The 19,305-nt window shown below is 45.7% G+C and overlaps 1 protein-coding gene across 2 annotated transcripts in view; it reads right to left on the bottom strand.

The window, feature by feature from the left end:
* The window catches only part of rbfox1l (RNA binding fox-1 homolog 1, like), a 20,012-nt gene extending 981 nt beyond the window's left edge, over window positions 1-19,031 (bottom strand). Inside the window, exons 1-12 of one of the 2 annotated variants that reach the window (XM_017464578.3) lie at window positions 18,688-19,031; window positions 12,541-12,777; window positions 6,193-6,369; window positions 5,852-5,905; window positions 5,537-5,629; window positions 5,072-5,129; window positions 4,896-4,955; window positions 4,622-4,766; window positions 4,467-4,506; window positions 4,283-4,353; window positions 4,047-4,122; window positions 1-3,913 (exon numbers count right to left, since the gene is read on the bottom strand). The exon at window positions 1-3,913 is cut by the window's left edge and continues 981 nt beyond it. In XM_017464578.3, the coding sequence (XP_017320067.1) occupies window positions 3,869-3,913; window positions 4,047-4,122; window positions 4,283-4,353; window positions 4,467-4,506; window positions 4,622-4,766; window positions 4,896-4,955; window positions 5,072-5,129; window positions 5,537-5,629; window positions 5,852-5,905; window positions 6,193-6,369; window positions 12,541-12,777; window positions 18,688-18,771 (1,140 nt within the window). In that variant the 5' untranslated portion in view covers window positions 18,772-19,031 and the 3' untranslated portion in view covers window positions 1-3,868. Of the gene's footprint in view, window positions 3,914-4,046; window positions 4,123-4,282; window positions 4,354-4,466; window positions 4,507-4,621; window positions 4,767-4,895; window positions 4,956-5,071; window positions 5,130-5,536; window positions 5,630-5,851; window positions 5,906-6,192; window positions 6,370-12,540; window positions 12,778-13,303; window positions 13,461-18,687 lie in introns of those variants that run through there. The other variant, XM_017464588.3, reaches the window with a different exon arrangement.
* Between the last annotated feature and the right edge of the window lie 274 nt (window positions 19,032-19,305).

Raw genomic sequence — 19,305 nt, 5'->3', positions numbered from 1 at the left:
TTTTGTGCTTTTTTGCAGAGAACTCGTGGAACTGCTGAAATCGCAGTCGCATGAAAAAGTCCTGCACGCTTTCGCAGTGATGTCTGCTGGTAAACGAGACCGTCTCGCTGTACTCGTGTTCGACGCACGTGAATGGAAGAGCGCTCTGGCTGAATGCGTGTCATGACGTCACGTGACGTGTCTCGGCCCGGATCTGAGGTCATTTTTTAAAAATCGCAGCTCGTCCGAAGATCGCGGCATTTCCTTGATTTTACGTTCGTTACTGCGATCGTGAAATCCTGGAGGGACTGAGAGAATAAAGTAGAAGTACAGAAGAAAGAAAGACAGAGAGAGGGACTGCGTGGTAGAGAGAAAACACAGTAGCATCAGAAAGAAAATGAGGAAGGATGAAAAGCTGTAGATGATAAGAGTGAAAGCTCAGTCCGTAAAGCCGCGGGATAGGAAGAGAAAGAAAGGAAAGATTAAGGAGAGATTGAAACACGAAGGAGGAGGAGAAGAGAGAGAAATTGATGGATTTAACAGATAAAAAGTACACACAGAAGAGTAAGAAAAGAAGAAAGGAAGAGATTATTAGTCAGACTTGAAAGTGAAAGGAAAGACTGAAAGCAAGAAAGAATGAACGATCAAAAGAAAATGATAGAGCTGAGGAAAGAGGCGTGAGAGTGGCGAGAGAGTGATGAGAGAAATGGAGAGAGCGGTGAGAGAAAGGGGAGAGCGGTGAGAGAAAGGGGAGAGCGGTGGGAGCGGTGAGAGAGAGATGAGTGAAATCAGGAGCTGGGGAATTTACAAATGAACACGAATATCAAAAGTGCAAGCTTTACTCACTGTTTCTTTTGCTTTATTTACAGATAAACTGAGTGTGTGTGTGTAACGTGTAAATATAAACATGAGAGAGAGAGAGAGAGAGAGAGAGAGAGAGAGAGAGAGAGAGAGAGAGTAGAAGTGTATATAGAGAGATCTGAACAAAGTGGAAAAGCTGAAAGGACGACCTGAGCAGAGAAAAGAACAGCAGAAGAACTCATGGATCAGAAAGGAGTTTAAAAACAAGAGAAACGGAAGGAAGAAGACATGCATCAGATGACAAAGGACGAGAGGAAAGAAAACAGAATGTACGAAAGAAAAAGAGGACAGATAGATGTACAGATCACATCATGCAAAGAAAAGAAAGGAAATAAAAATAATAAAATAGAGTGAGTGCTAAAGCATTTTAGGAGATGGAGTGAGAGAATAAAGAAAGAGAGAAGAACACAATAGTGACAGAAGGAAAAAGAGGACAGAGAACGGATAGATGCACAGGTCAGATCATGAGAGGAAAGAACAGATGGAGAGATCACTAAGGTAGTTTAGAAAGAATGAAAGAAGGAATAATGTTGATATAAGCGTGTGGCGAGAGCGAGAGCGCTGAAGGAGTGGAACGAGGGAACATTATGGGGTTAAGTGCACTTCTCTTACAGCGTTTGGGACACAGCCGCGTGCCGAATATTACACACCGCTCCTTATAACCTGCTATAACACACAACGGTCACTCAGTCTTTCACAGGGACGTCTCACGTCACGCCACGTGCAGATGGGAAAGAGGAACAGAGAACAAAAGGAAGGACAGCAGCAGACGGAGGAATGGAGAGAGAGAGAGAGATTTCAGCACAAATGACAGAAAAAAGGAGGAAGAGAAAAAAGTGATTAATAAATAAATTAGACAACTGTTTAAAAAAACAGACAGACGAGTTCAAAGGCTCATTAGAAAAGAAAGAAGTGAAAAAAGGAGGATAAATCATAGAGGACAGGTCTCACACACACACACACACACACTTAATGCTGTTTTGGGGCTCAGGATTTTAAAAGTAATCACACCGTGTGTGAATAATAATAATAATAATAATAATATGCAGTTAAAGAGACGGCTCTGCAGTGCATCATGGGATTGATTACTTCCCAGAGAGAGTGTTTTACATACTGCACATAAGCGAGACTGCTTTTTTTTTTTTTTCTTTTCTTTTAGAACCAACCAGAAATTGAACTGGTGTTGGACGCATAGTGGAAGCATAATGGGGCACTCGAATGGGCGTGGCCAACAGAGGGGTGGGGTCATCATATTTTTAATACACAAGCTCTTAAATACTGTATAGTGGAAGAACAAAATGAAGGATTTGAGACGGAGCCTCAGTTCAAAGTGCACTTGAAGAGTGTGTGGAGTGTGTATGTGTGGTGTTTGTGTGTGTGTGGAGTGTGTATGTGTGGTGTTTGTGTGTGTGGAGTGTGTATGTGTGGTGTTTGTGTGTGTGGAGTGTGTATGTGTGATGTTTGTGTGTATGGAGTGTGTACGTCTGGTGTTTGTGTGTGTGGAGTGTGTATGTGTGTGGTATCTGTGTGCATTGAGTGTGTGTGTGTGTGTAAGCAGAGTGTGTAAGTTGTGAGTAAGTTTAGCCGTGTGCTTGTGAGATTTATCCAGTAAACAAACAAAAGTTTGAAGAGTTTCTCTAAAACATAAACAGTGATTCTGAGAGTTCAGGGCTGCGACGATACGATACGATATGATATGATACGATACTTTCACGTTACAGTAAACATCCAGTGGTGCAGTGGTGGCTTGATGGTTAAGGCTCTGGGTTACTGATCGGATACTTTACTCGGATACTGGGGTTCAAACCCCAGCGAGGCCAAGCTGCCACTGTTGGGCCCTTGAGCAAGGCCCTTAACCCTCTCTGCTCCAGGGGGCGCTGTATCATGGCTGACCCTGCACTCTGACCCCAACTTCCTAACATGCTGGGATATGTGAAGAAAAGAATTTCACTGTACTGTAATGTATACGTGATTAATAAATACTCATTATCAATATCATTATCCAGCACCCGATATCAGTATCACAACATCACATCCAGCTCAGAGTGGAGTGTCCAGTGCGTCATCATGCTAACGATATCTGTGTAGCAGATCGGCGTATCGTGATACTGATTTATATCGTCACACCCCTGAGGAACATCAGCACTGAGGTAGAACACACACACACACACACACACACACAGTGAGGAGGAAGAAACACTGAGTCACCTGCACCTGCGCACTCTTCAGTGAAGCTCACAGTTTAGCATCGTACTGTAACTTACACACACACACACACACACACTGCACTGCACTGCACATCAATATTACAATGATCTACAAAAATAATTCATATATTCACTAAGCGCTAGGTACGTACTGATAATCACTTCTACGACATCCTGTGATGTTTAGCACTCGATACTGTGGTGGGCGGAGCTTAACTCACACTTGCCCAGCCAATCACAAGCTTAGCTGTAGTGTTATTTTGTGTAATTACACGGACTGTTAAGCCGATGCCGTTTGAACTCCTTCGACTGGCTGCTTTCACTTAAGTTTTACTTAAGCTCCGCCCACTTCCGTGACATCTGTCTCGTCACTGTTTCAAATATAATTCTGTTCCTCGAAGAGCTAAATGCAGACGTTTTTTTTATCGTAATAATATCGTAGATTAGTGTACGAACATATCAGCACGTACCTGCGAACAGCACACCGTAATCACACACACGTTCCTGATCAACACGCGCAGGAGCCGGGCGGGGTCATTAGCGTGTTAGCGTACCGCTGGTGTTGCTAATCGTAAGAAAAGTAATAATAATAATAATAATAATAATAATAATAATAATAATAATAATAAAACGGTGAGACTAACCAGCCAGCAGTATTTAACTCTTATTAGCGTAACGCTAACTACGACACTGTGAGCATTGTGAGCACCATGTATGAGGTCAGTGTGGGTGTGGCTTCTTTCAGGCTCTTCAGTTCATTGGCTGAGTGAAGCTCCGCCCAGTTGATCATCCAGGAAATTAGTGTGGGGTCAGTACGGAGGTCAGTATGGGGTGAAGCGGTTGTAGCCTCCTCGATACAGACTGGCCTGAGGGGGGACAAAACACATACCTGTTTAGCATTAAACACACACACACACACACACACACACACACACACACACACACTGAATCACTGAAGGTGGCAACCTTAGTGTGATACGAAGTGTGTGTGAATCTCACCATAGTGCTGACTCCGTATGTGGTGGTCGGACCTACGGAGTGATGGTAGGGGTCGGTGGTGTACAGTCTCCCGTAACTACACACGCACACACACACACACACACACACACACACACACACTTCTATAAAGTGAACACACTGCTTACAGATGAATTCTATAAAAGGTGAAACAGGTGTATATTCGTGTAAAAGCTGATTAAATGATGAATAGAGATTAGATTAGATCATTTTTTTACCCATCACTGTACGTGGCCGTAGCTGTGGCTGAAGGGGACTGAGCCACTCTGTAAGCAGCAGGATATCCTCCCTAACACACACACACACGCGTGCACACACGCACACACACATTCATAATGTAATATTTCATACAGCATAATGTAAATTTCTTAAAATTCAATGTAACTTGTTCTTTAAACTCACATAGACTTCAGTTCCGTATAGTCCATCCTGATAGACCACCCTGTAACACACACACACACACACACACACACACACACACGATAAATACACATGATCATTCAACTCTAACTGTATATCCTGATCCTGTTTCGTCTGTCTGAGAGAGGAAGACTGACCCTGGATAGGCCGGAACAGCAGTGGGCGTGGCCGCTGCCGCCGCCGCCGAGCGGATGGTATTATACACCGCTCGACCACGCCCCCTCAGGGCGGAGCCTCTGTAAGCCAGTGTTGCCGTGGGAACGGGATAAGGAAAGCTGGCAACTATTTTCAAAAAAGGAAGAAATGAGTCAATCTCAGAGAGGATTCACCTTCGATTCATTTAAGAGCCTAAATAAAGAGTGGAGGTGTGTGTGTGTGTGTGTGTGAGAGAGAGAGAGAGAGATGCCGTACCGGTGTAGAGTTCTGGAGCGTACATGGCTCCCATCATGGGGTTAATCTTCCATCCTGCAGCTGCACACAGACACACAGACACAATGGATGGATGATTACGGAAGATTCCACTGAGTCCGTGGTGTATTCTCTGCGTAGAGCTGATGAATGCGAGTGTGTGATGATAACGAGCTCACCGTTAACGATCGGAGTCTGCGGTTTCTTCGTCACCACCCTGGCCGTGGCGTTGTTCACCTTCAGAATAAATACACAAACACACAAAACATGTATTTTCCTGATAGCTCCTCATATTCACTGCTACTGACTACTGATTCCATTCCTTCAAAATGAGGCAAAACTGTGTGTTTTGATCTGATGATGTCATTGTATATGCAGTGATGTCACGTGATGTCATCACTGCGCTGCCGTACTCGCGCTCGCACTGGAAAATAATCGCCAATCCACTACGGACGTAACGTCATACAAACATACGACCAAAACCCGAATGTAGGCCTTTTGAAAAATAGGCTAGCACTGCTAGTATGACATCATCACTATTTATGGTGAAGATCATGTGAACATCTGCAACACCACCAAACAGCACACATACACCGGGTTCCTCATACGCAAACACGGGAATGTAAACACGTCAGTGCTCCTACCTCGATCTTTCTCCCCTCCACGATCGTCCCGTTGAGTTTCTCTCGGGCTCGATCGGCTTCTGCCGCGTTCTCAAACGTCACGAAGCCAAAACCCTGAACAACAACAGGATCTGAGTCACAACCCGACGCGCTCGAGACTGAATATAGATCACATCCTACACATGCACATGGAGTGTGGATCTGCCATGCTAATGTCCTAGCATGCTAGTCAGCTAGCTAACAGAGTTAACCACAGCGTTAGCTTCACCCAGTGGGACTGTGAGCCAGCGCAGACTCGGGAAATGTTCACGAGGGATTATACAGATCATGACTGACCTTTGACCCTCTCTCATTGAAGATGATCTCTACGTCCAGGATTTTGCCAAATTGCTGAAAGACAAAAGACAGTTTGTTTATTTGTTTATTGTTTATTATTGACACTCGGATAAAACATGATTTGTTTATTAGCATATGCTAATCAAGCTAGCAATAAGCTAACATTATTGCTGTGTGTGTATTTAGCATGATTAACACGATGTAGGAGGAAATAAACAAAAGCTAAGATTATGAGTCACTTGATTCAGTTAGTCAGAATGATTCACTTGTTTGAATCAATTCGGATTCAATTAAACTTTTACTCTTGTTGACACTTTATCATTTTTGTTTTGTTATTTTACCCCGAACATCTGTCTCAGGTCAGGATCACGGAATCTGAAGGGAATATTGGAGACATGAAGGCGTTTGGGTTGGGCTTTCCCAGACCCCTCTTCCTCGCTGCCACTTCCTGCTCCCCCCGTCGCCAGGGGGACGTTCAGAGGCTGGGGGTCAGAGGTCACTGGGGCCAGACCTTCGTCCTGAGCGATGGACAACGTGACAGAGAGATCAGATTAAAATAACAACTGTAGAGCGGTGTAAAGGTACACTAGGCAGAAGAAGAATACAGAGAGACTGAAAGAGACAGGGAGAGAGACAGGGAGAGAGACAGGGAGACAGGGAGACAGCAACTGGGAGAGAGGGAGAGAGAGCAACAGGGAGAGAGAGAGCGACAGGGAGAGAGAGAGAGCAACAGGGAGAGAGAGAGAGACAGAGAGACAGGGAGAGAGAGAGAGACAGGGAGACAGCGACAGGGAGAGAGGGAGCGAGAGTGACAGGGAGAGAGGGAGCGAGAGTGACAGGGAGAGAGAGAGTGACAGGGAGAGAGAGAGTGACAGGGAGAGAGAGAGAGAGTGACCGGGAGAGAGAGAGAGTGACAGGGAGAAAGAGAGAGAGTGACAGGGAGAGAGAGAGAGAGAGTGACAGGGAGACAGGTAGAGAGAGAGACAGGAAGAGAGAGAGAGAGAGAGAGAGAGAGAGAGTGACAGGGATAGAGAGAGAGAGAGTAACAGGGAGAGTGAGAGAGTGACAGGGAGAAAGAGAGAGAGAGAGTGACAGGGAGAGAGAGAGAGTGACAGGGAGACAGGTAGAGAGAGAGACAGGGAGAGAGATGGGGAGAGAGAGAGAGAGTGACAGGGAGAGAGCGAGAGAGAGTGACAGGGAGCGAGAGAGATCAGGATGATACACTTTACATATTAAAAAAATCTCATCAGTAAGATCAATAATGAGCCGTTCCCGATAAACGTAACAGCAGATTAACATCATATTACATCATCACATCATACTGCATCATCACGTATCTGATTACATCATCAGTGTGGATAAAAGACCCCATGCAGTTCAACACTACAGCTAACAGTGCGTCACACCCACATCCACTACCCACAATGCACCACGATGCCACTGTGTGTGTGTGTGTGTGTGTGTTTGTCTGTGTACGTGTGTGTGTGTGTGTGAGCCTGCCTCATCAAAATGCCATTACACTGTTATGCTGTTATCATCATCATCATCATCATCATCATCAACAACAACAACAACAACAACAACGAGAAGTTCATGTTACAGACAGCAGATTAAAGACAAATACAGAAAAACTGCTGGAGCAAAAAAAGAAAATAAGGGATGAAAAACTGTGAAAAAATAAAGCACAAGGGCCCAGAAAAGCAGGAATAACAGATTAGCTGCAGCTGTGGAGAAAAAGAGCGAGGGTGAGAGAGAGAAGGAGAGAGAGAGAGAAAGATGAAGGTGAAAAGAGGACAAAAGGCACTGAGTCGTATTCAGAGTCAGCAGCTTCAGTTCTGAAACTTACAGCTAGTTCCTCACCCACTCCACCTCTCTACTCACTCTCACTCACTCCACCTCTCTACTCACTCTCACTCTCACTCACTCCACCTCTCTACTCACTCTCACTCACTCCACCTCTCTACTCACTCTCACTCACTCCACCTCTCTACTCACTCTCACTCACTCCACCTCTCTACTCACTCTCACTCACTCCACCTCTCCTCTCTCACTCACTCCACCTCTCTACTCACTCTCACCCACTCCACCTCTCTACTCACTCTCACTCTCACTCCACCTCTCTACTCACTCTCACTCACTCCACCTCTCTACTCACTCTCACTCACTCCACCTCTCTACTCACTCTCACTCACTCCACCTCTCTACTCACTCTCACTCACTCCACCTCTCCTCTCTCACTCTCACTCACTCCACCTCTCTACTCACTCTCACCCACTCCACCTCTCCTCTCTCACTCTCACTCACTCCACCTCTCTACTCACTCTCACCCACTCCACCTCTCTACTCACTCTCACTCACTCCACCTCTCTACTCACTCTCACTCACTCCACCTCTCTACTCACTCTCACTCTCACTCACTCCACCTCTCTACTCACTCTCACTCACTCCACCTCTCTACTCACTCTCACTCACTCCACCTCTCTACTCACTCTCACTCACTCCACCTCTCTACTCACTCTCACTCACTCCACCTCTCTACTCACTCTCACTCACTGCACCTCTCCTCTCTCACTCTCACTCACTCCACCTCTCTACTCACTCTCACTCACTCCACCTCTCTACTCACTCTCACTCACTCCACCTCTCTACTCACTCTCACTCACTCCACCTCTCCTCTCTCACTCTCACTCACTCCACCTCTCTACTCACTCTCACTCACTCCACCTCTCTACTCACTCTCACTCACTCCACCTCTCTACTCACTCTCACTCACTCCACCTCTCTACTCACTCTCACCCACTCCACCTCTCTACTCACTCTTAATCACTCCACCTCTCTACTCACTCTCACTCACTCCACCTCTCTACTCACTCTCACTCCACCTCTCTACTCACTCTCACTCACTCCACCTCTCTACTCACTCTCACTCACTCCACCTCTCTACTCACTCTCACTCACTCCACCTCTCTACTCACTCTCACTCACTCCACCTCTCTACTCACTCTCACTCACTCCACCTCTCTACTCACTCTCACTCCACCTCTCTACTCACTCTCACTCACTCCACCTCTCTACTCACTCTCACTCACTCCACCTCTCTACTCACTCTCACTCACTCCACCTCTCTACTCACTCTCACTCCACCTCTCTACTCACTCTCACTCTCACTCACTCCACCTCTCTACTCACTCTCACTCCACCTCTCTACTCACTCTCACTCTCACCCACTCCACCTCTCTACTCACTCTCACTCACTCCACCTCTCTACTCACTCTCACTCACTCCACCTCTCTACTCACTCTCACTCACTCCACCTCTCTACTCACTCTCACTCACTCCACCTCTCTACTCACTCTCACCCACTCCACCTCTCTACTCACTCTCACTCACTCCACCTCTCTACTCACTCTTACTCACTCCACCTCTCTACTCACTCTTACTCACTCCACCTCTCTACTCACTCTCACTCACTCCACCTCTCTACTCACTCTCACTCACTCCACCTCTCTACTCACTCTCACTCACTCCACCTCTCTACTCACTCTCACTCACTCCACCTCTCTACTCACTCTCACTCACTCCACCTCTCTACTCACTCTCACTCCACCTCTCTACTCACTCTCACTCTCACTCACTCCACCTCTCTACTCACTCTCACTCCACCTCTCTACTCACTCTCACTCTCACCCACTCCACCTCTCTACTCACTCTCACTCACTCCACCTCTCTACTCACTCTCACTCACTCCACCTCTCTACTCACTCTCACTCACTCCACCTCTCTACTCACTCTCACTCCACCTCTCTACTCACTCTCACTCACTCCACCTCTCTACTCACTCTCACCCACTCCACCTCTCTACTCACTCTCACTCACTCCACCTCTCTACTCACTCTCACTCACTCCACCTCTCTACTCACTCTCACTCACTCCACCTCTCTACTCACTCTCACCCACTCCACCTCTCTACTCACTCTTACTCACTGCACCTCTCCTCTCTCACTCTCACTCACTCCACCTCTCTACTCACTCTTACTCACTGCACCTCTCTACTCACTCTCACTCACTCCACCTCTCCTCTCTCACTCTCACTCACTCCACCTCTCTACTCACTCTCACTCACTCCACCTCTCTACTCACTCTCACTCACTCCACCTCTCTACTCACTCTCACCCACTCCACCTCTCTACTCACTCTCACTCACTCCACCTCTCTACTCACTCTCACTCCACCTCTCTACTCACTCTCACTCTCACCCACTCCACCTCTCTACTCACTCTCACTCACTCCACCTCTCTACTCACTCTCACTCACTCCACCTCTCTACTCACTCTCACCCACTCCACCTCTCTACTCACTCTCACTCACTCCACCTCTCTACTCACTCTCACTCACTCCACCTCTCTACTCACTCTCACCCACTCCACCTCTCTACTCACTCTCACTCACTCCACCTCTCTACTCACTCTCACTCACTCCACCTCTCTACTCACTCTCACTCACTCCACCTCTCTACTCACTCTCACTCACTCCACCTCTCCTCTCTCACTCTCACTCTCACTCACTCCACCTCTCCTCTCTCACTCTCACCCACCACACCTCTCTACTCACTCTCACCCACTCCACCTCTCCTCTCTCACTCTCACTCTCACTCACTCCACCTCTCTACTCACTCTCACTCACTCCACCTCTCTACTCACTCTTACTCACTCCACCTCTCCTCTCTCACTCTCACTCACTCCACCTCTCTACTCACTCTCACCCACTCCACCTCTCTACTCACTCTCACTCACTCCACCTCTCTACTCACTCTCACTCACTCCACCTCTCTACTCACTCTCACCCACTTCACCTCTCTACTCACTCTCACTCACTCCACCTCTCTACTCACTCTCACTCACTCCACCTCTCTACTCACTCTCACTCACTCCACCTCTCTACTCACTCTCACCCACTCCACCTCTCTACTCACTCTCAGCCACTCCACCTCTCTACTCACTCTCACCCACTCCACCTCTCTACTCACTCTCACTCACTGCACCTCTCTACTCACTCTCACTCACTCCACCTCTCTACTCACTCTCACTCACTGCACCTCTCCTCTCTCACTCTCACTCTCACTCACTCCACCTCTCCTCTCTCACTCTCACTCTCACTCACTCCACCTCTCCTCTCTCACTCTCACCCACTCCACCTCTCTACTCACTCTCACTCACTCCACCTCTCTACTCACTCTCACTCACTCCACCTCTCTACTCACTCTCACCCACTCCACCTCTCTACTCACTCTCACTCACTCCACCTCTCCTCTCTCACTCTCACTCACTGCACCTCTCCTCTCTCACTCTCACTCTCACTCACTCCACCTCTCCTCTCTCACTCTCACTCTCACTCACTCCACCTCTCCTCTCTCACTCTCACCCACTCCACCTCTCTACTCACTCTCACTCACTCCACCTCTCTACTCACTCTCACCCACTCCACCTCTCTACTCACTCTCACTCGCTCCACCTCTCCTCACTTGCTCCACCTACACCCAGGCCCTTCTCAGCCACACTTTCAGATTATTCAAATCACCTTCATGTAGTTCTCCGCCCCGGTTTTAGACAACACTCTGCCCCTGCTTAACTGACATGCCAGTGTCACTGAGTGCTGAACTCAACTCTGAATACAGCACAGCGAAGAGGGGGGGGGGGGGTTATAAAGAAGGATAGGGAGGGAGAGAATAGAAAAAGAATATAAGAAAGACAGAGTATAAGGAAAGAAAGATGATGGGGAGTTGAGAGAGATGGAGAGAGGGATAGAGAGATGCAGGAAGTGTAAGACGTCACGGTGCTGCAATATGGCGAATGAGGTTAAAGGTCATTACCCACGATTCCATGTAAAAGGGCAAACATTAATTAGGAGGGGATAAAGAAGTGTATCATCATCATCATCATCAGTCGCAGCACACAGACAGAGCAGGGTGTGTGTGTGGGGGGGGTGTAATGAGAGCGTGTGTGTGTGTGTGTGTGTGTGTGTGTGTGTGTGTGCAGGGGGTGGGGTTTAGGTGCTATGATGTCACGATGCAGAGGTGTGAACCTGGCTGAAAGAGGAATGAGGAGGAGGAGCTCGTCCGCTCTGAAACCTCCAGAGTGTGACGCTGGCCCTTCCTAGTGGATATATACTGAAGATTAGAGACAGGCCGCGTCCCAATCCATCCTCCTTATCAATACACACTCGTCCACTTCCCCTAGATCGAGGCCATTTGAGGAAACTTCTCAAATTTAAACTCATAACAATGAACCATGTTAAACTGAAACACTGACAGAGAGACACGTGTGTGTGTGTGTGTGTGTGTGTGTGTGTGTGTGTGTGTCCTGCTATACATATCACACACGCAGCTCTCAACTCTGACCATGTATGGTAATGCAACTGACACACACACACACCTTTATCTAAAGTGTTTGAACTGATTACACAGTTTTTACACCTGCGTAATTTAAAATAATGGATAGTTTAAATGAAATGATTAAAATCCGGATCCTGAATGTAAAAGTGGAGATCATTTCCAACAGATTAAAGACACGTGATCAGATTAAATCTACAGACGGTAGTAAGGCTCGGGCTTTTACACGCCGTTTAACACATCACATAACACATCAGTGGATATTTACCTCCAGTCCACGAGCCAATCGTCTGTCTCTTACCGTGTTATTGGCAGGTATAGGCTCCGCCCCCTCGTGCTGAGCGCTCTGATACACTCGGAGCTGATGGTGGTCTGGGTAATCAGAGCTGGAGTGGGCGGAGCTAAAATCAAGAGGCGGGAGTCTGGCTGCGGGTGTGGGCGGGGCCTGTCCGGGTGGTGGATACGAAGGGGGTGCGGCGTAGACCTGGGTAAGGGCAGGGTCACTGCTCCCTGGCCCCGCCTCCTGAGCAGGAGCACCCTATAGAGAGAGAGAGCGGATACTCTATTATCTATCATAGTAATTATTTCATTCTATAAATAATTCACAATCCACACGCTCAGTCTGAACTTTCTCATCAGAGAAGTGTTGTGCTCAAATCTCCTCAAAATCCAGACGAACGGAAGTGTGTGAGAAGCGCAGTCGTGTAACAGTGAGAAAGCAGACGCTGATCACCAAAACGTCAGAAATATGACACGTGATCTCAAAACTCCACCAAACTCCCAAAACGTGTATAAAAACTACAAGATCACGTCTTTAAATCTACACACAAACGACACACACACAACACTCCCTCTGTGTTCCTGCACGTGGGAACTGTGACTAAACACAGTGAAGATCAGTTACAACCCAAAACACCTGATTTCTCATCTTTCAAAAGAATTCATTAACAAATAAAGTCAAATAAACATGAGTGTAAACAAAAATAAACATCACATCAGACCCCAAAAAAACTATAAATAAAAAAACTGTAAATAAATGGGTTAGGGTTAGGTGTTTTCCTTACCATCTCAGTGCATCTTCTCTTCTCTCACAACACACACACACATACACACACACACTCACATGCTTTAATGGTCCTGTGTTAGCCCCGCCCACTATTACACGCTTCATACACACTCACCAATCACAGCACAGCACGTGCCATCTGCCCCTGTCAATCATCCTCCTGCCCCCTCCCACCTGTCCTGTCCTGTCCTGTCCTGACACTGAACAGAACAGTGTGTGTGTGTGTGTGTGTGTGTGTGTGTGTGTGGTGATAAGATAATAAAACCCAAAATATATATCTACAATCTCACTGTGTCACAAATGGTGGATAAAAGTGTGTGTGTGTGGGGGGGGGGGGGGGGGGGGGGGGGGGTTGTACGTGTATGTGTGTGTGTGCGTGCGTGCGTGTGTGTGTGTGTGCATGTGTGTGTACAGAGTCTCCCTGCTCCCTGATGATCAAGTCTCTTACACCACAGCAACTTACCAACAATTATAATGTTCTTATTTATTAAAGAACGACCCGTCATGCTTTTTATCCGTTTATAGTTACATGTGATGTTCTCACTTACGTTATAGCAGCTATAAACACTCATTCCCTCACCATCCCTCTCTCTATTCTCTCTCTTCATTCTCTCTCTTTATTCCCTCTCTATTCTCTCTCTTCATTCTCTCTCTTTATTCCCTCTCTTCATTCTCTCTCTCTTTATTCCCTCTCTTTATTCCCTCTCTATTCTCTCTCTTCATTCTCTCTCTTTATTCCCTCTCTTCATTCTCTCTCTCTTTATTCCCTCTCTTTATTCCCTCTCTCTATTCTCTCTCTTCATTCTCTCTCTTTATTCCCTCTCTTTATTCCCTCTTCATTCTCTCTCTCTTTATTCCCTCTCTATTCTCTCTCTCTTTATTCCCTCTCTTTATTCCCTCTCTATTCTCTCTCTCTTTATTCCCTCTCTATTCTCTCTCTCTTTATTCCCTCTCTATTCTCTCTCTTTATTCCCTCTCTTTATTCCCTCTCTATTCTCTCTCTTTATTCCCTCTCTTTATTCCCTCTCTATTCTCTCTCTCTTTATTCCCTCTCTATTCTCTCTCTCTTTATTCCCTCTCTTTATTCCCTCTCTATTCTCTATCTTTATTCTCTCTCTTTATTCCCTCTCTATTCTCTCTCTTTATTCCCTCTCTTCATTCTCTCTCTCTTTATTCCCTCTCTCTATTCCCTCTCTTTTTATTCTCTCTCTCTATTCCCTCTCTCTATTCCATCTCTCTATTCTCTCTATATATATTCTCTCTCACTATTCTCTCTCTTTATTCCCTCTCTTTATTCCCTCTCTTTATTCCCTCTATTCCCTCTCTCTATTCTCTCTCTCTTTATTCTCTCTTTCTATTCTCTCTCTCTATTCCCTCTCTTTATTCCCTCTCTTTATTCTCTCTCTAAGTTAAAGAGACAACCCTGCAGTGTGTGTGTTAGTGAGAAACAGTAAAGAAGTGTAAGACTGTTACACAGCGCTGACACTGGAGACTCCTTCCGTAAATATGAAATTTTACAGAAAATGTCAAAGATTGCGTGCGTTTTTCAATCCGTGCGCTGTACACGTCCCTGTGAACGGGCCGTTACTATAGAAACTGTAACGTATTAGAACGAGCACATTAATATTAATATAAACCTGTTCTACTGTCACAGCCGCTGTTATAGAGAACTAATCACCACCTTCTGACCAATCACAGTCCAAAACTCAGCAGCGTGGTGTAAAGATATATTAATACTGCAGTTACTGTACAATCACCTGCAGAACAAGAAGACAGAAGCTAGTAAAAGTGTTTGTTGTGAAACATTTGGTACACACACACACACACACACACACACACACACACACACACACACACACACACACACACACACACCTGCCATTTGGCTGAATGATTCAGCTGCCCTGACTTCTCACCCAGACTGTAGATTCAGCCAATCCGAGACAGATCTGATCTCACACACTTCAGCAGAGAGCCAGGAGCACGCTGGAGAACGTCATACTTATTATATATAAAGTGAAGCTCATCATTGTGTGTGAGACAAAAATACACTAAAAGTCTCTCCATTCCGAAGCGAGTGGAGTAGAGATCTGACCATCGACACATCAGATACGTCCAGTTATAACCCGGTTATTAGAAATGATCCAGCTCAGATCTTCATGGTTATGGGTATTAACACCACGGTGAGGCGGAACGCTCGAATCCGATTGGTCAGAAGGTGCAAGATGAATGACAGGTTATCGTTTCTATAGTAACAGCTCAGACACAGATGCGGCAGATGCTCCACATAATCTAACACTAATAATAAAGAGTTTTTTTTAATGTTTGTTTAGCAAAACCAAATGTGCAATCGTTGATGTGGTGACGTTAGGAGACATTTATTATTATTTAATATATGTGGAAGGAGTCTCAGTGCTCTGTAACGGTCACGGTGCTCTGTAAAGTTCCTCAGAGGTCTTCAGGACAGAGGAGTTTAGAGAGAGTGAGCGAGAGAGAGAGAGAGAGAGAGAGAGAGAGAGAGAGTGAGTGACAGTGAGAGAAAGAGAGAGAGTGTGAGAGAGAGAGTGAGTGTGAGAGAGAGTGAGAGGGAGAGAGAGAGTGAGAAACAGTGTGTGAGAGAGAGAGAGGGAGAGGGAGAGAGTGAGAGGGAGAGAGAGAGAGAGTGAGTGAGAGAGAGAGTGATAGACAGTAAGTGAGAGAGAGAGTGAGTGAGATCGAGAGAGAGAGTGAGTGACAGTGAGAGAAAGAGAGAGTGTGAGAGAGAGAGTGAGTGTGAGAGAGAGTGAGAGTGAGAGTGAGAGTGAGAGACAGTGTGTGAGAGAGAGAGAGGGAGAGGGAGAGAGTGAGAGGGAGAGAGAGAGAGAGTGATAGACAGTGAGTGAGAGAGAGAGTGAGTGAGATCGAGAGAGAGAGTGAGTGACAGTGAGAGAAAGAGAGAGTGTGAGAGAGAGAGTGAGTGTGAGAGAGAGTGAGAGTGAGAGTGAGAGTGAGAGACAGTGTGTGAGAGAGAGAGAGGGAGAGGGAGAGAGTGAGAGGGAGAGAGAGAGAGTGAGTGAGAGAGAGAGAGTGAGTGACAGTGAGAGAGAGAGTGAGTGTGAGAGAGAGTGAGAGGGAGAGAGAGAGTGAGAGACAGTGTGTGAGAGAGAGAGAGGGAGAGGGAGAGAGTGAGAGGGAGAGAGAGAGAGAGTGAGTGAGAGAGAGAGTGAAGAATGGTGAAGAACGATTGCTAGTCGCAGCTATAACGTACGTGAGAACAGGAAGTAACTCGTCTCTCAGACGTTCCTCAGGATTAAATCTAACTGTAAACTGTTTAAATACTCGACGTGTCGTTCATTAATGAACTGAACAGTGTCGTTATTAGCAGATCTCTGCTGGATCAGCGGAATAACCCTGTGTATGTACACTCACACACACACTCAAACACACACACACACACACACACACTTCGGTTACTCCGCGTTATTAGCACATGAACATGTTCCCTCGGGGTACGAAGTCGTTACTGCGTGATGTTTTTATTATGTACGGACGTCATCAGAGAGACTCTGTGGATTATTACTCTCTCAACTTATTATTATTATTATTATCTTTTCTTTTTATTTTTTTATTTTTACAAAAGTAGACTGACTGAGCACACGCTGTCTAATCAAATCATGTGTGTGTGAGTATGTGTGTGTGTGTGTGTGTGTGTGTGTGTGTGTGTGTGTGTGTGTAGAAGTATTATAATTATTATTGTCATCGATGAGACACAAACACACAGCACACTCTCACACACACACACACCTTCACTAGTGTCACTTTATACCCAACCCCCACTCTTTCAGCTGTCACTGTAGGGGTTAAAGATCAGCAACAGAAACAGCTGAAGGATCTCACTCACATGCACACACACACACACACACACACACACACACACACACACACACACACACACACACACGCACACTTACAACTGGTCCGATACTTTAGTTCTTTACAAATGAATATGAATAGATTATAATTCTGGTAAACATTGACTTTGTTATCACACACACACTGAAATACCAGACATAAGTGTGTGTGTGCGTGTGTGTGTGTTAATCTGCATTGATAGGTAAAGACTAAAAATACAGCCCACACACACACACACACACACACACAGGTTAAATCAGGAACAGCTCTGTTGAGTGTAAATGTGCGACATTTTACTTTAACCCTGAGTTAAAAGCGACGTGTTAGTGAGAGAAAGATCTTTATATTTATCTCTTTAATAGATTTATACGTCAGATTTCTCTCAAGATTCTGCCGGCAGAATAAGAAAATATTAACGTTTAAAATGTGTAGAAGAGTCCGATCTAAAATCCATCGACAAGATCAGACAGTCTGTCTGTAATCATCTCGTAATAAGAAATATCAAATAAACTCCTCCGTATTCCAGAAACATTCTCTTGCTAAGAAATAAATATATATTTATGTACCTTCTTTTTGTTGTGGCACAGGTGTGTGTGTGTGTGTGTGTGTGTGTGTGTGTGTGTGTGTGTGTGTGTGTGTGTGTGTGTGGATCTGGAATAAACCCTTCATCACTTCATTCCACACTCATCCTCAACATCACTTCATCATCACTTCATCACCATGGCGATCACATTCACACCACACCTTCTCCGAACATGTCGATTAATCCTCCAGAACAGCAGCTCTGGTTATTAGAGCACAGGTTATTATTGACACGCTCGCTCTGACACCTTATGGTTTCCACAGGGGCGTGTCCAGCGGACACTCCACTGACAATATTTTAAATTTAGTTAAGGAAGGAGTCTCCAGTGTCAGTGCTTTGTAACGGTCAGGTTACAGAAGAGTTTTACGCCTCTTTGCGTAAGACAGTTTTATTTTACTTATTAACTTCACGACCGTTTAGAGCTTCTGTAACACAAGTGAGGACGTTAAATGTAAACATAAACGGATAAAAAGTATGACATGGTTAATAATTGTCATCGTTGTCAGGTGGGTGAGGAATAAAACGTGTGTGGACACATTGGCTGGTTGATTGTTTTTCTCTAACCGCATGACGCAGAGTGTTTTAGTCCTTACGCAATACACTGTTCTAATGGACACAGGTTTAAAATAACAGCATGAAGAGAGAGAATAAAATGACAGCACATGAGAGAGTGAGAGAGAGAGAGAGAGAGAGAGAGACAAATATAGAGAAAAAGAGTGATAGATATGGAGGGACAGAAAAAGACCAAGAGAGAGAGTCAACAGATTGAGAAATATAATAAGACATAGAGAGAGAAAAATGGAGTGAGACAGACAGAATAAGATACATGTTAAAGAGTAAAATGAGAGACAGACAGATGGAGAGAGAGAGAGAGAGAGAGAGAGATACAGAGAGAGATTTGGGGTTACCTGCACAAGGCTGGGGTAGCAGGAGGTTTGTGGGTACACGGGGAGACCATACGGCTGCAGGATGACCGCAGGAGAGGACAACATGGTGCATAGCCAGGAGCAGAGACACCACGCAGGAGAAAAAGACAGAAAAGTGTGGAAAAGTTCTCTAGAGAGAGACAACAGAACCCAGGAGAGAGAACCGATTTGGGGAAACCCGGGGAGAGAAACCAAGACGGTCCCAAAAAGTACAGAGGAACAGTCTCAAAAGAAAAAGAACAAAAGCGAAAAGCTGAGAGTGTGTGTCAGGATCAAACCTGCGCTGAGGTCTGAGGAGTACAACATGTGTTCATTACTGTGTGTGTGTGTGTGTGTGTGTGTGTGTGTGTGTGTGTGTGTGTGTGTGTGTGTGTGTGTGTGTGTGTGTGTGAGCAGCTCTGACAGATAGAAACACATGTCTAGAGTCATGTTACACTCCTGTTATAAATAGCTGCTGTGTTTCTGCTCCAGACCGAACTGATCTCAGAACAGCTATTGATTTTAATCCTGTTTCATAAAATTATGTTTAAAGTGCAAATAGGAGCTAAATAAACCTATAATATATATATAGTAGCGAACCTAGACAGTGGTGGGCGGAGC

This window comes from Ictalurus punctatus, chromosome 1 (assembly GCF_001660625.3).
Source record: "Ictalurus punctatus breed USDA103 chromosome 1, Coco_2.0, whole genome shotgun sequence".
NCBI lineage: Eukaryota > Metazoa > Chordata > Actinopteri > Siluriformes > Ictaluridae > Ictalurus > Ictalurus punctatus.
This window is presented reverse-complemented; position numbering and strand designations above follow the sequence as displayed.